Below are 15,420 nucleotides of genomic sequence, written 5' to 3'. Positions count from 1 at the left end.
GACTCTGTGTGTCAATGTGCTGATCAGAGTCAGACAAACTGCTGCGTAAACTAACGTTGAGGAAGCACTGAAAGGCTGCCAGAGCACAACGAAGCTCCGTTAATGACGGCGAGGAGACTCTCCACACTGTCAGACACTTCACAAGAGGAGCTTCTCTTGCAACATGCAACTCATTAACTGTGACACCCATCCAGCGCAGAATCAGGAAGCTGGTGCCGGCTACTCTTTGAAATCGCAAAATTAATTCCTGGTTCGTCGCTGATGATGCGCGCTGGAGAGGGGAGGCAACAAGCTTCACTTTACGGATCTCCCCAATTAGATGATGAGAGAGATAAAGGGCTATTCAGCAGGACTGGAAGCCTCATTTCCATCTCCTGTTTGTGCTCCATCTGCATTCCTCGCAATTAATTTATGCTAATCTCCATCCACAGACAAACTACGTTTCCCCCCGCTGCTGCAAGGTCAACCACACAGAGAGGCTGCACCACTTATTAACCCTCCTCCTCAAGCTGCACTGGAAAAACGAACAAACAGTGAGGATGAGGAGCGAGGCAGAAAGTTGACCTAAAAATTCAGCTTGCCTCCTGAGGGCTGAGGGAGTACAAGTGGGTGCAAACAGGAAAGTGTGCTATTTTTCTGATTTCACAAGGAAAACTGCTCCTTCTCTCACCGTAAACACACAGACGTGACTGTTTCATCACCTCTGGATGCCGCTGCTGGGATCTAAATGCTGATACACGGTTGGATGACATGTATTAAAACTGGACATGTTTATGTGGGGCCACATTGTTTTAATGATAATTACTGTGCAATGTTTCCATCAATAGAAACAGCATTTGCACGTCTCTGCCTCCTTTCTGGCTTACACCAAAAGAAACTCTCACATCACTCCAGTTCTGGCTTCTCTTCACATGTTTCCTGTTTGTTTTAGAAGTGATCTTAACATTTAAATGATCACTTTGTGGCTCTGTGCTACACAGCAGAAATGTTGACTCCATGTGATCCTCACGTGAAGCTCTGGAGTGACGAGATAAGACTCCCAGAATCACTCACTTCTTTAAATCATTCTTCCTAAAACCAATTTTTGTAGACCTGCTGCCTCCAATGAAGACGATTTCAAATTTGTCTTTAATTAATTTGGTGCAACAACTTCTTATCAGAGCACCAAAACTCTATGAATCAGGAAACAAACAGGTGAATCATCAACAGAGTCAGCAAGCTGGAGACACTTCAGTTGGGTTTTAGCTTGATTTTAGATTTTAGAGAAGTCAGATTCTGGTCGTCAGCTTTGACCGAATGTAAAGTTTGTGTGTTTGGGTTTTGCAGGACGGTGAATATCTGTTAAAAAAGAGTTTCTGACGTGCAAAAACATAGCTGAAACTGCACCCATTTCAAATATAAATGTAAAGCAACAAGGGCATCACTATGGTTTTACCTTTCTGGTGTTTCCTACCAAAGGACAAGAGATAATCTACAAGAAATACAACTGTTCTACTATAATAGATTTATATTGTGTAACATTTTACTTTTTCTTTTCTTGCATTATCTAGTAATTATCTTTTATCAGTGATTTACATCCTTGACCTTACCTTGTCTCTTATTCTTTCTTTTTCAGTTGTGTTGTGTCAGTGTGTGTTTAATCTATTTTAAAACCCTGTGTGTTGTTAATTGTTTTACACTTTAAACTACATTCGATTAGTTTCCAGCTGCTAAAACACTGCTGTTGACAGAATTTCCGGCCGCTTTGTTGCATCACTTGATCTTAAGTCAAGTATCAGCACTCAAGTATCCAAATGAGGCTCCATAGTATAAAGTGAAGTCATTATTAAGTGTCTGATTTTCTTGAATTAAGCAAAACTCTGACACTCAGTCAGTCGGTACTATTTCTAACATATGAAGTGCAGCACACAGAGAAGGTTCTGCTTTACCACACTTGTGTGTACAGTTTTTTCTGTGAGTGTTAATGCCTGAAAATATGTCTGTTTGATTCGTCTGTGTGTTTGGTAGTCTAAAAGTCAGAAAATGTTAAAGACAGGACAGAAACAGAAACAGACACATTGTAGTTAAAACAACATGCTACATCTAAAAGTGAAAGACAAAAACGTGTGAAGAACTTTAGCAGTGACCACTCAAAGAAAAGGAGTGAACTAATGGAAGGAAAGGAAGAAAATGGACGTGGCACAACGTATGAAGTTAGATCGAAGGGAGCAGACCAATACCTTTCTTCCTTGCTGCAGTTAGCGTTTGTGATATCCAAGCTTTTACTGAAAACAGATTTGCTAAAAGGGGGGCAGACAGAAAATCAAGAGACAGACAGAAAGGCAGTCACATAAGGGGAATCCTAACATCCAGCATGCATCAGAAAACAAACTAAACTTAGCACTGTAAAAAATGACAAAAATAAATCACAATGAGACAAAAAAAATAAAATACCAAGAACTCATGCACAGATCAAAATAAAATCAGGGATTAAAAAAACCAAGAGGAAAAAACACATTCATGGATCATGCTGGAGTCAGTGGGACATTCAACACGCTGCCTCGCCGTACAGAAACAATTTGTGTATGTTTTCATCGGTGCGACATGTTTACACAGTGGAACGTTCTGCTTCATTGTCTCTGCTGAATCATCATCAGCGAGGAGAAAAACCTCGGGAATAAAAAAAAAAGCAAGACAGCAGCTGAACAGGCTTTTGTGGCTGCTACACCTGCTGCACTGCAACAAATCAGGTAATTAGTGCTGCGTGAAGCTGATCTACACACTGTCAGAGCTGGAAAATACCCACGTACATAGCAGGATGTACACTTTAATGGTAGCAACGGCATTACTACAACATTATCAATACATCAGTAAAAAATATGAATGCTCTACTTCACATGAGGTCCATTCCACAAGAGGACGGTCAGGTTTCTGTCTTTTATATTCTAACAACATTTAAAGGGCACAGCAATATCTATTTGTATGTTTGATTTCTTACAGTCATGTAAATTTGCAATCTTTGTCTAAAATCAGGCGCACTCTGGGTCAACTTTTGCTGTTTCAGAATGTGCTAAAAATAAAGTTGATTTTACATCATAAGTCTTTTATATACAGTCTATTATCTGTGGAATGTGGAAACTACATTCAAAAAGTCTTGATCTTGATTACTGGAAGGATTTTTATACACACAGAAAATCCTGGAAGATCACCAGGATCTTGAATTGAAGGTGTACAACACAACAGATTGGGGCTTTTCCAGTACAGAGATGCTAACAACAAGGCTGGTTAGCATGTTAGCATTTAGCTCTGTGAGTAAATACTCCTGAAAGTCGTGTGAACTCATTTTGTGTTGTCGCCTTCTGGTGTTACTTAATCTTTATTCTCAGTGTTTAGTACTATTATTATTAATATTACATGACCTCAATACACTTCAAACATATTGATTTTTGTTGTTCTTTTTTTGGTGGATGACTCACCAAGAAAGCACTTAATTCATTTAAAAATATTACTATAATAATGCTATTAAAAAGTCTTGAATTGTAATGTTTTCTGCCACAAATCCAGCTGATGTTGTGGTATTACGTGCAAGAGTGAGGTACTGACAAATATCTGGTATAAATGTCATGTACACTCACAATTTAAAAAACGTATGGAACTGCAATCTAAATGGAATTTGCTGAACCAGCAGAATCTCATTAGGAGCAGCTCCATTGTTGCAACATGTTGCCATAGTTGCCAATTAAAGTGAATATTTTCCTCTTTATATTTGGTCTGTGCACAGGATTTTTCCAGTAATAACCTGCAGCTCGTCCCTTTATCTGTTCAGTTTCATATGTTCAGTAAAAGGCTGCTGTTCTGATCACTGCTACACATCTATCTGAGACACATGTCCATGTTTGGTGTTAACTTGGTGTTCAACTGGCTCATCCAGCAGTGTAATAGTGTCATTAATCAAAGGATTCTCGATCGTGATTTCGTTTTGCATGAAGAAATACAACATTAACGCACGTTGTGATTGTCCAGACTCTATCTGAGCTGCATGCTGTGTGGGAGAACCGATCCGATCAGAGCTGCTGTGGATGAAAGTCTCGGTTCCTCCCTCCTCTGGCAGCCATTAATGTTGTGCGTTGTGCTGTGAAACTGGTCAGTCATTGGCTCAAATGTAGGCACAAGACACCTGATGTCAATGGAATGAAGAACTTCAGCTTCTTCCTTTATGTTTCTTCTCTAAAACCAAACACTTCAACAGTTTCTTAGTTGAGAGTTTAAGACATAAAACCTCCACATTGTTCGTGTTAATCAGCCTAACTTCAGGGTTTTAGTCTCTATCTTTATTCTCGCTCTCTGTCTGTCAGGAGTTTTCCAATCTGCATGCGCTGATTATTTTCTCTCCACTAAAACTGGTGGAAATCGCCGCCTGCGATGACTTTGAGCCTCAGGTCCAGATTAAATTAAGACTTTCATGCGGATTTCAGCTGCACTCGCTCTGCTGGTAAGTGACCCCTCAGACGATTTAGCAGCCAAGTAACTCGGTCTCACTTTATTAGGGATGATGGAGATTATGAGGGATGTCGGGGCTGATTCACGGCTCTGCTTTTGTCCTGCTGAGCTTTATATGACTGTGAAGTGACTAAATCCAATTGTGATATGCAAGTTTTATTAGCACTTAGATTACATTTTTTGGGGGGGTTTAATGTCGTCATTAAATAAAGATGTAAAAATACAAGCCCCCTGCTGAAACAACTCAATCCTAATTTTTATAATAAAGTCATAAACTTGCAGAATGTTGGATGAGAGCAGCTCTTGGAGGAGGTGGAAGGTTAGATTTAGCTTTTTGTGAAATCATCAGATTTTTATAAATATTACTGACAGATGTCCAAATAAAAGATTTAAGGCTAAATGCTTACTATTAGAGCCTCTCTTGGCTTTTATTAGGCTGCTTTTATATAAAGACATGTCATATTTCCATGTTTATCTTTTATTTAAAATTGACTGCATTGCTGTAAGTCGTTTCCTTTTTATTTTATTTAGGTGGAATTCTTCTTTCACATTGTTTTGTTGCCCCACTTTAAGGCTCACTGTCTGTCAAAGTAGCTTTTCTTTGGATGAAATAGTAAATACTACAATACTAATTCTTTATTATCCTGTGATGAGACCAGAACTGACACATTTCAACAACACCTGGTGACATTAAAGGGATCGTTTCAACCTCCTCCATTCTGTTGGTTCATCCCAACGATGCAGACATCCGCAGGCACTTGTTATTTCAGTATTTCAGGCCTGCAGCTTCTCAAACCGGGATGCTTCTTGTCCTCTTTGACTGCATGCTCCATGCACACTTCACACACACGACGCACAAACCTGAGAGTCCTGTTCATGCATTTTAACAGTTGCACTGATTTTTTTTCTGCCAGAGCCAAGAGCGCACTGTTAGTCTCTGGCAGAGTCTGAAACAGGAGCGCATGTCAGGCCTTGTGTGATGCGTACTGTACATCCTGAACCGACAGAGAAGGAACAATGTATTTAACCGCAGTTCAATGAAGCAGGGAAAGACTTACAGCTGTGGAGAGACCTCCCAGTGAACTTGACAGAAGCCCAGTGAAGTGAAGGATTGAACTAAGGTCGTATTGAGGGCAAACACACTGCATGGGTGAAATAAATTTTTAAAAAGTCCAGTTACATTGTGAGAAGTGCTCCTGAGCTGTACCTCCTTCCCTTTGTTGTTGCTAAACTGTGATCAAATGCATTATTTATCATCACAGATAATCCATCAATAACCACCAATAACACTTTGGACAACAGCAAATTCTCTTGGCTGACCCGGAGAAACACGCTTGTCCATGCATATGAACACACGTGCAGGTCTCCGAGTCTTACCTCTGGCCGTGGGTCGCCATGTCGAGGGCTCGTCGCACCGGCACCGGAGACCCTCCCTCCGTGACGCTCAGCACCTCCATGGACTTCCTCTCCGGCCTCCGCTTGCCGTGGCGGCTCAGCATGGGCGAGTCCACGCGCTTCCTGGGAGGGTCTGCTGAGCGGAGTCAGGGCGAGCCGAAGCCAAACCAGGGAAAACACAAGGACAAGGAGCCAGTCAGAAGGACAAATCACCAAAATTCAAGAAACGGCACCTTCTTTTGCAGTAACATAACAATAACTTGCAATAAGGTCGATGTAATACTTCATTTTAAGGGTGCAATGAATAATTTACGTACAAATACAATATATCAGCGGAGAGCCAAGCGTTCCAGTGAGCTAAACTATCTATTATACGGCCTGTGCATTTTTTTTGTCTAAACTCTGCATGAATTCTGGTGCAGCAGAAGGCGGAGGATGGAAAAAAATGAATATTAATGTGGAAATGGAATATGTAGATTTTATAGAAAATGTTTAATGAAATACATGCTAACTCCCTGCATGCAAGTGGAGGCTACCTATAAATATGCCCAGAACAAATACATGGGGGTGTAGTTTGGAAAAATTGAAGTATGCCAGAATTATGCATTGAAGTGCATTTGTTCTCAAGTCCTCTGAGCAAAATGCTGTGTCACTATGCTAACATACTGATGTTCAGCAGCTAAAGTTAACTGTAGTCACCATGTTACTGCCTTACAAAGCACATATTTAGCTAAACTTGGTTACCCGTCATCTGTTTTATTGTAATATATTGCCAGCATGCTTGTTGCACTGTGAAGAATAGAATATAGAAATATAGCTAACGACACAGTTAAAGTCAAAAAAAGACAGCTAAGTACACAGCTAATGTCATATACAGAGCTAACTATAGAGCTAAAGTCACGATAAGACAACTAATTACATAGCTAAAGTCACAGAAAGTCAGCTAACTATACTGCTAAAGTCATAAAAAGAGCCCGTTACCAAGCTAAAGTCAAGGACGAAGCTAACTACACAGCTAACTACTTCATAGAAAGAGCTAACCATACAGCTAAGGTATAGCATAAGCTAACCACACAGCTAAGGTCTGATGAGACAGCTGAGTTTAGTTCTGCTGAAATCCTTTTATGAAAAACATCCATTTTAATGAACTAGATCATTCAGTGTATTATCATTGCACATAATTATATAAGGTTGTGGCTAACTCAGTTTATGATGGTTCGGAAAAACAAAACAGCGACTAGTAGCTAGCATCCCATTTTTTGGACGAGTCATTTCATGCAGTTTGGTGATAAAGCTGCCTTTAATTCATACATTTAATTATATCAAACTGTATGTTGATGGGATATATTTATTTCAAAATAAAGATTGATAGCACTGGGATAAAAACACAACCACTAATACCTGATTCCTACATGTTACAGACTTAAATAATGATCAAATTTAAGTTAAATTTCTAAACTAAACTAGTTAAAATGTATAAAAAGCTAAGACAATGCAGTTTACAGTGTTACATGGAGGTTACCCAACAAAAGAGTGCATTGTTTATTGAGTTTGTGGAAATTTTGGTAGAATGATCAGCCCTAAAGACATAAAATGAAAGCATTACAAGTGTTATATTTGTTTTACACAAAACCAGGCAGCCTTTAAATCCATTTTCTCTACTTCAGTGCTTCTGTTAATGTCCTCTACCCCTGTAGGGCTCCTTAGTTTACTGTGTCATCATACCAACATTTGCTGATCAGCGGCAAACAGCTGTGAATCTCCAAAATGTTGCCAAAGTATTGGAGTAATGAAAATTTGATCCTACTGGGGTTCAGGCAATGACCAAAGTTATTAAAGTCCACCCTCTGGGCACCATGAATGTGTGTACAAAATATATTAGCTAATCATCCAGTGGCTGCTGAGATTTTTCTACGTGGTCAGAGGTGGAGATCAGCCGCCTACCGATCTCATTGCGTGGCGGCAGGTTCTGGTCCTCGTGGCTCGGATATCTCTCCTTGCGGTCCAGCAGCAGGAAGTAGATCATCTTCTCCTGGTTGTCACTGGAGAGAGAAGACAGCCGGAGAGATCGCCATCAGCCGAGTGGCCACCGGTTAAAAACAGTGCCAGAAGACGCTCCATCATCACGAGACATATTAAATAGAAGAATTCATCAAACTGACAATTTCTCAAGCAGTCTCATATTTCTCTGCCACCTCCCTCCATCCCCCCTTTCAATCTGCTTCCTGTGCGGTTTTTATTGCGTCCCACCACCCTTCCTCCCTCTGCACTTACTCCTCAGACAGCAGGTCTTTGGTCAGTTTCTCCTTGTCTCTGAAGCAGCCCAGAGAGTGCATGCTCTCCAGGACGTCCGGGTCGATCTCCTCGGCCGAAGCCAGCGTCCTGATGGCCACCTTCCTGGGGACGGGCTGCTCCGGCTCTGGCTCGTTCTTTCCAGCTCTGCAACACAGAACATATGACAAGCTGTCCTGCACACGCTGAATTGAAAAACTCCTCATACATTTGCTAAAATGCAGGCACATTCACATGCACCAGCAGCTAATATTTATTTTATTATCTCGTTGTTTGTTCCATAAAATGCCAGATAATGGCTACATCAAATGTCAATCAGTGTCCCCAAGGTCTAAAATCACACCCTCATGTGTCTTGTTTTGTCCACAACCCAAAGATATTCAGTTCACTGTACAGAGAGGAGGAATTAAACCTGAAACTAGTCACTTTTAAGAAGATGGAATCAGAAACTTCTAACTTTTTTTTGTCAAAAAATTACTCAACCCTCCTAATCGATCAATAGTTGGCAATGAATTTACAACAAATCAATCAATTGCACTTTTTTGTTGCTAAAACACTGAAACAAAATGTCTCGAGAGCATAAATTTCACACGCATAGATTGATATATCTAATAGAAGTTTAGTGGGAAAAAAATTGAATTTAACCATTTTTGTACAAAAAAATAAAGTTTGAGTTTATTTAGGTTAAAAAAGATTGAAACCAGTGGCTCCAAACTTGAGTATTCATCAAAAAAAGCTGGAGAAAAAAAAAGCTAAATCATGTTTACTGTTGCTTTAATGTTTCCTTCTGTTTACTTGTGAATTCCTGGACAGATTTCCCTCTTCAGACAGACGTTATTCTAACAAAACTGTGGAAATGTACTCTTTCTCATCTTCATTTATTTGAATGTTTTGTATTTTTTTTGTGGATCTTTATAAAAATTCCCATCATTAATAACAACATTGCAAGCTAACTACAGGACCTGCAGCTTTCTGTCTTGTAACACCAAGTCATCTTTGGTGAATATCGTCTTTTTGCTATTCATTTCAAAATATTGATCCCACCTGGGATAAACTGGAAGACAGAAACCTGTTACTGTCAAAAGACAAGCTTGACTGATGTGCATCACCTAGTAACAGGCCAAACATCAGTGTCTCGATATTCAAGTTGAACCCTGAGCGTAATTCTAATCAATAACAGATTTCGGCTTTTTGAAACCCAGAAACAGTAAATCCATTAGCGATCAGAGGTCCATTAGGACGACGGAGCATCACTGCGTAGCGAACAAAGCTCACGGACTCAAGACTAATGGACCTGCTTCTGCTCTGAGAGGTCTCCATCAGAGATTTCAGAAACTGCCTTTGATGATGTTGTTACTCTGCATTACTTGCAATGTTATTTTTCTTTCATCAGCTCACTTGTTGTGGACACGCAAACAAACACTCAGCACGGACAAACACAGGAAAGAAATGACCGGAGGATACTTACAGGTACCACGTATGCTTCTGGATCTGCTCTAACTGTAACAACAATCAGAGGAAACAAACATGAATGACTTCTGCTTGTACGTGAAACAAACAAACATGGCCGTGCTTGTTAGTGAAGAGACTTTCTGCAACGTTTGATGCATTTCTGCATGAAACAAGATGTCAGTGTTTGTTAGGGCTTCATTTCAGTAAGACAAGTCCTCACTGTATGTTTCTGTTTAACATTCACCTTGTGAAAGCACACATCTGGACATTAGAAACCTCTGTCACTTTAGATTATTTCTTTCTTTCTTTTGCAGATGTACAGCTAAAATACATGTTTTATTCTTTAAGATGAGCCCGTAAGGCAGCACTTCCTGTAAAACTGTACAAGGTGCAATCAAGAAGTTGAGCAACGACGTTTCTAAAAAGCTAAAACTGAACCTGATGTAAACATGGTGGCTATCTCCTTCAAAGTAGTCTTGCTGTGTAGTAATACACTGCTCTAAGTGCTCCTGCAATATTTGGAATGCCTCCTAGAAGTCCTGTTCTGAGACCATGTCAAGCACCATGTGGATCTAAACCATTGTGTCAAAACAGCAACACATCAACTTTGATTTTACTTTGTAGAGGTGGGAGAGGTTGCAGGGAGCCAAATCGGCTGAGTTGGGTGAGTGAACAACTGAGTTTTCAAAGCCTCGGTATGCGCCACAGATCAGGTCGTTTGCAGCGAATGTTCTTCCTCAGGATGATACAGTAGAAGTCAATGTTGACAGTCCAACACTGTGGGACTAATTAATGGTACACAACTCTGTGCATGTTAAAGAAAACGATGAGCACATTCTCGGTCACACTCTTCTCCTGGTGCGTGTTCTTCAGTCGAGGAGAAAGCAATCTCTTAAACTGAGGACATGTTTGGTCTCTGGATCACAGCTGAAGACCTCGTCACCTGTGATGATCCTTGACATGAAGGTTCGGTCAGTTTGACACAGAATACGATGTTTGGTCTCTTCATAAGTTTCAGGTCGATTGCAAAATCACAAATGTAGATCAAAAAACGGTCAGAAAGGGATGTCCAGAGAGTGTTTAAGGCGTGGCAGGAGCACTGGGAGTGGTTTGTCACTACTACTACTTTGCATTTTAATCTGGTGCAGCTTTTGCTTTTTATAGACTTCTTGATCGGACCACACATACAGAAACTACATCTTCAGTAGCAGGACTGGCTCGTTCAGACCTGGCTGCTTGATGAAAACATACAAACACAAGGTGAGATTCATTACCTTAAGAGTTTTTGTTATGTTAGAAAACTTTAAGAATGAGTTAGTTTAGCGTTTGACTGCCTCCCACATAACATGACAATCACAACGACTTGATCACTATCATCTTAAAAGTGTATTCTCTTGATTCAGCGCTGTACTGACGGAAGAATGTCAGACTACTGAACATTTTTTCAAGTAAAAAAATTAATTTTGCAGACGAAACAGTAAGTTATTATTGTCCTTTGTTGTCATAACCTGCTTTAAGCTTTAACTTCCCCAATCTTGACTGGCAGGACCTGCTGGGGAGGTAAAGCATCTCAGAGGAACTATTACCTGTGAGGCTAAACACAGGGAGAAAAATCCCTCAACCGTGACCGACTCCTTTTATTGTTGCCGGTGGTTGTTGGCCTCAGGATGAGGTGGATGAACAGGTGTCACCCCAAAACTTATCACCAGATTCAGTGGATGGGTTTCATAAATACACACCAGCTTAAAGAGACTAAATGTGAAGCTTTAAATGTAAATTCTATAATATGGGAGAAAAATCTGAGAGGCCTGCTGTCTGGTTTATAAGTAAGGAACTAAATAAAAGACAATTGTTGCACTGTAAAGCTTTTCTAAAATCATTAATTACAAAAAGAAAAAAAACCCTCCATGTACTAATGGTCATTTATGTTAATGAGGTGAAACAGTGGCTCAGTGGTTTTAGTCTCCAACCTCTGTGTTAACTGTGGATTTAGCATTTTTTATCCAAGTGTGATTGTAGATTTTCTCTGGCTGCTTTGGTTTACTCCCATCGGCCAAAGATTGTTAGATAAATAGAACTGCTTTTCAGTGAAATATTCATTATTTTAGTGATTTTTTGCTTACTTTTAGTCCTTTGTGTTGGTATAAGTGCCCTGCTTTATTGTAAAGTCCTTTGAAAAGTGTATTTATTTATTTTAATGTGTGAACGTGGCTGAAGTGTGAAGTCTTGACGTCCAGTCTGAAGGCTCATCAGAGTTGGTGTGATGCCAAAAACAACTGCTCAGGGTTCAAAACTGAAGTGGGAGCACATTATCTCATAGAACTTTAGTTATTTTTGTACCGTTTCTATTCTGAGCCAAAACAAATCTTTGGCCTGAGATGAAAAGATTGTATGCAGAGCTGAGTAGCTGCAGGGCCAGTCACAGTGCAGCGCTGCTAAATTTAGCCTGAGCAGTAACTGAAGGCAGAAGCCCAGACTCTAAAAACACAAACTATTGAAAGATATCAGGCCTGTTGTTCTGTAGGAGATCAGGCTGTAAGAAGATGTTTCTTGTGTGTGCTTGCAGCTCACCGTCAGCCTCTTGGTGGCGTCCACTTCAATCATCCCGCGCAGGAGGTTCTGACAGTCTGGAGGGATGAAGTGAGGCATGTGGAAAACTCCCAGCTTCACCTTCTCCAAAAGGTTCCTCAGGTTGTCGTCGTCGAAAGGCAGAGCGCCCTGAGAAGCAGCACAGGAGGCAACATGAGGAGGTGCACGACTTTATGGAGTTTTGCTGTTTTGTTGAGCTTCTTTCAGCTGCTGCTACCTCTAATAAACATGCATTTTACATGAAGGCTTCTCCATTTGCATACCAATAATATATCTGCTGTTTTATATTGTTTTAATTATTTACCTATTTTACCAATTTTAGTGCCTTTAAAAATGTTTATTACGCTTCTTATTCTTGCATTTTTATATGCACTTCCTTATATTTGGCACTTGTAAGTCTTTTAAATTAAGAGTCCATACTTTTATTGGTATTCTATTTACTTTATATGGAAATTACCTGTTTTGTTTTGTTGTGCCATTGCACTTCCATTTGTTTATGCTTGGGCTCAGTGCTGCTGATATTTATGCTCTCATGCTCCTTTACTTTGTATGTTTTACAGGAGCAGGGCAAACACGGGGCTCAGATTGTTTTTATCCTGTAAATCCTTTGTGCTCAAGCCTGCAATGTGCTACATAAATATGATAGCATTTTTGCTGACATACATGCACTAATGAATTGATCTTTGACTTTCATCAATAAAAATATTTTCTAAAAATGTAGAGACACAGCAAACACGCAAATTCCTTTTAAACTTTATGCAAACAGTTTTCAGCTACATCAGGATGTTTCCCCCAAAATGTCAGGAATTAAGTTTATCTTGGAAGAACCAACTAACTTCATGATATTTACTGATATTTTTTTAATTTTGGAGATAACTATGTTTCTCAGGTCTCAACAAATCTTCTTGGAGTTTTGACTCAGTGAAGGTTGACGCTGGAAACATTCTGATAAAATCAACTGCTGTTAACGTGAAAATAATTTAATAAGTAGTTTGGTCCTTTAATGCTTCACTCACAGGTTACATTATTATTTTACTGCTACCAAATTCAATAAGAAACCTTGTTTACTGCTGTTTTTCCACTGACTTTAATTCATGGGAAATTTGTATGTATTCTATAAAGGTTTCAGGCTAGTTTATACCTAATACTTAATCGTTAATTTCTTTTCTTTTGAATGTTTTACACATATTATTCTTTCTTTCTAGGCATTGGAGAGCCACAAAAATAAAGCTGCTTCACCATATAGAACATATTTATCAAACTGAACAGACACACAGCTCCACTTTTCCATAAATGTTAAGTTCTGTTTCAAAGATAAAATGGAAATCCTGATTTGGTTTTTAATCGCTTTGGGTACAAGTTCAACAATTCGCACAGAGAAAACCAGAGATGCACATCACTAACATCTTGCAAGATTTAGAACAACTTTCTATGAGTGCAGCTGTGGAATAAACACCATCATACTGCAGCACAGTCTGCTGAGTCAGACTGCTGGAATTTAGCATCGTGTGGCTTCACAGATCCGCGGACAGTTTGCTTTTCAGTAGCATTTGATGAGCGTTACGGGTCCCATTTAATGGTCCCACCTTCTGTAACTGTTAAACCGTTACTTTAGATGTAAGTGTTTTAACTTTTCTCCCTCTAAGTCCATTTTGGGTTTTACAATCTCACCTGCAGAATCTTTTTTTGTCACTTGTGCTAACAAAATATAATAAGTCATGAGTGTTGCAGCCTGTTGTTAAATGGAATTTACTGGAGAACAATCATACAGCAGCAGCTCTTTGGTGTTCTTCTATTCCCAGAAGATTCTGATATGACCTCGTGAACAGCTATTATTTCTCAAATACCCAAGAAGACTTTCCATGACACTCTCAGAGGGCTAAATCATTCTGACTGGGAGATCTGAAAACACAGCGCTGCCCTTTGAGCGGACCGCACAATACACGGCGCTGACATCCTCCTGTTGTCATGTAAATGTGCTGTCAGGTGTTCACCAGGAGATAATCTAGGTTTTGACAGAGAGGAGGGCTGCAGGCCGTTTGCTGAGAGATATCAGTCATCGGAGTCAGCGGTGATGAAGCAGTTTGAGTCTCCAGCTGGGAGCCGCTCAGTGACGTGATGACTGATACTCATGGAAACCGAGCGGGACGGAGCCAGATGGCCGCTGACACCGAGCTGGTAATCAAAACAACACGAGTGGAGAGATTTATCTTCGCATGATGACTGTGTCGTGTGCTCCGTCTTAATCAAGAGGAAAAGCACGCATGCGTTCACTCGGCGCACAAACAAACACAGTCATTTACTCCGACTGCTCACTCGTCACTGTGGTATTAAAGAGCCGCCGAAGACCTCCGACGTGTGACGACGCACAGCTGAGTCATTCAAACGATTTAAAGGGCAACGTTTTAAAAAGATAATTAAAAATCAAAAAGAGGCTAATCAATTAAGAAGTGACAAAAAACAACACATTTGTGCAAAAAAAAAAAAATCACAAATAATTGCAAAAATCTGGCAAGGTGCCACAAAAAACGGTGTAATGCTGTTATAGTCATAAACTGTAAAAAAATAATAAAAATAAATTAATTCAAAATATCTGTAAAATGATTGATTGAAAAACAGCAAAACTGTGTAATGTTTTTTACATTTCACTCGATATTAATTATAATTTAACATAATATGAGGAAAAAACTGTTAAAAAATTGAACTAAATAATAAAAACAGCATAAAAATAATAAATAAATATCTACCTTTTTTAATTCTTAAAATAATAATAAAAAATAATAAAAAATAATAATAAAAAAAACAAGAATATTTTTGTGGATTTCAATAGCTTCATTTTATGGTTAAATATTGTAAAATAATTTATCATTTGGAAAAAAAATACAGATTTTTGATGTGTACATTATTTACAGTTTGGGCTTGTTTTTTTAGGGTGAACATATACAGTAATGATTTTTCTAGTTGTGTACAGTGTAGTATGATTAGTATGATAACAACCAATAATATTAAACATTCAGCTGACTGTTGAAACATTTTCTTTTATTCATTTAACTGATGAAAACCTGGGAGAAAAGATTTAAAAGAACAAGTCTTTTTCCACTTTTATCACTGTTACTAATTTGTAGTTTGTGAATTTTCTTCCATAAACACTCATTTGTCGAATTAGTCAGTTTAGATCAGAACAGTAGGTTTTGATGAGTAGAAGAACTCCCT

At 39.2% G+C, this 15,420-nt stretch overlaps 1 protein-coding gene across 2 annotated transcripts in view; it reads right to left on the bottom strand.

Annotated features, from left to right (window-relative positions):
- The window catches only part of LOC103359678 (serine/threonine-protein kinase BRSK2-like), a 182,710-nt gene that overhangs the window by 34,309 nt on the left and 132,981 nt on the right, over window positions 1-15,420 (bottom strand). For both annotated transcript variants that reach the window (XM_008285148.1, XM_008285149.1), the window contains exons 8-12: window positions 12,190-12,336; window positions 9,635-9,666; window positions 8,149-8,313; window positions 7,819-7,916; window positions 5,857-6,007 (exon numbers count right to left, since the gene is read on the bottom strand). In XM_008285148.1, the coding sequence (XP_008283370.1) occupies window positions 5,857-6,007; window positions 7,819-7,916; window positions 8,149-8,313; window positions 9,635-9,666; window positions 12,190-12,336 (593 nt within the window). The remainder of the gene's footprint in view (window positions 1-5,856; window positions 6,008-7,818; window positions 7,917-8,148; window positions 8,314-9,634; window positions 9,667-12,189; window positions 12,337-15,420) is intronic.

This window comes from Stegastes partitus, unplaced genomic scaffold (assembly GCF_000690725.1).
Source record: "Stegastes partitus isolate 25-593 unplaced genomic scaffold, Stegastes_partitus-1.0.2 Scaffold388, whole genome shotgun sequence".
Lineage (NCBI taxonomy): Eukaryota > Metazoa > Chordata > Actinopteri > Pomacentridae > Stegastes > Stegastes partitus.
Note: the sequence above shows the minus strand (reverse complement) of the source record. Positions and strands in the feature narration are given on the sequence as shown.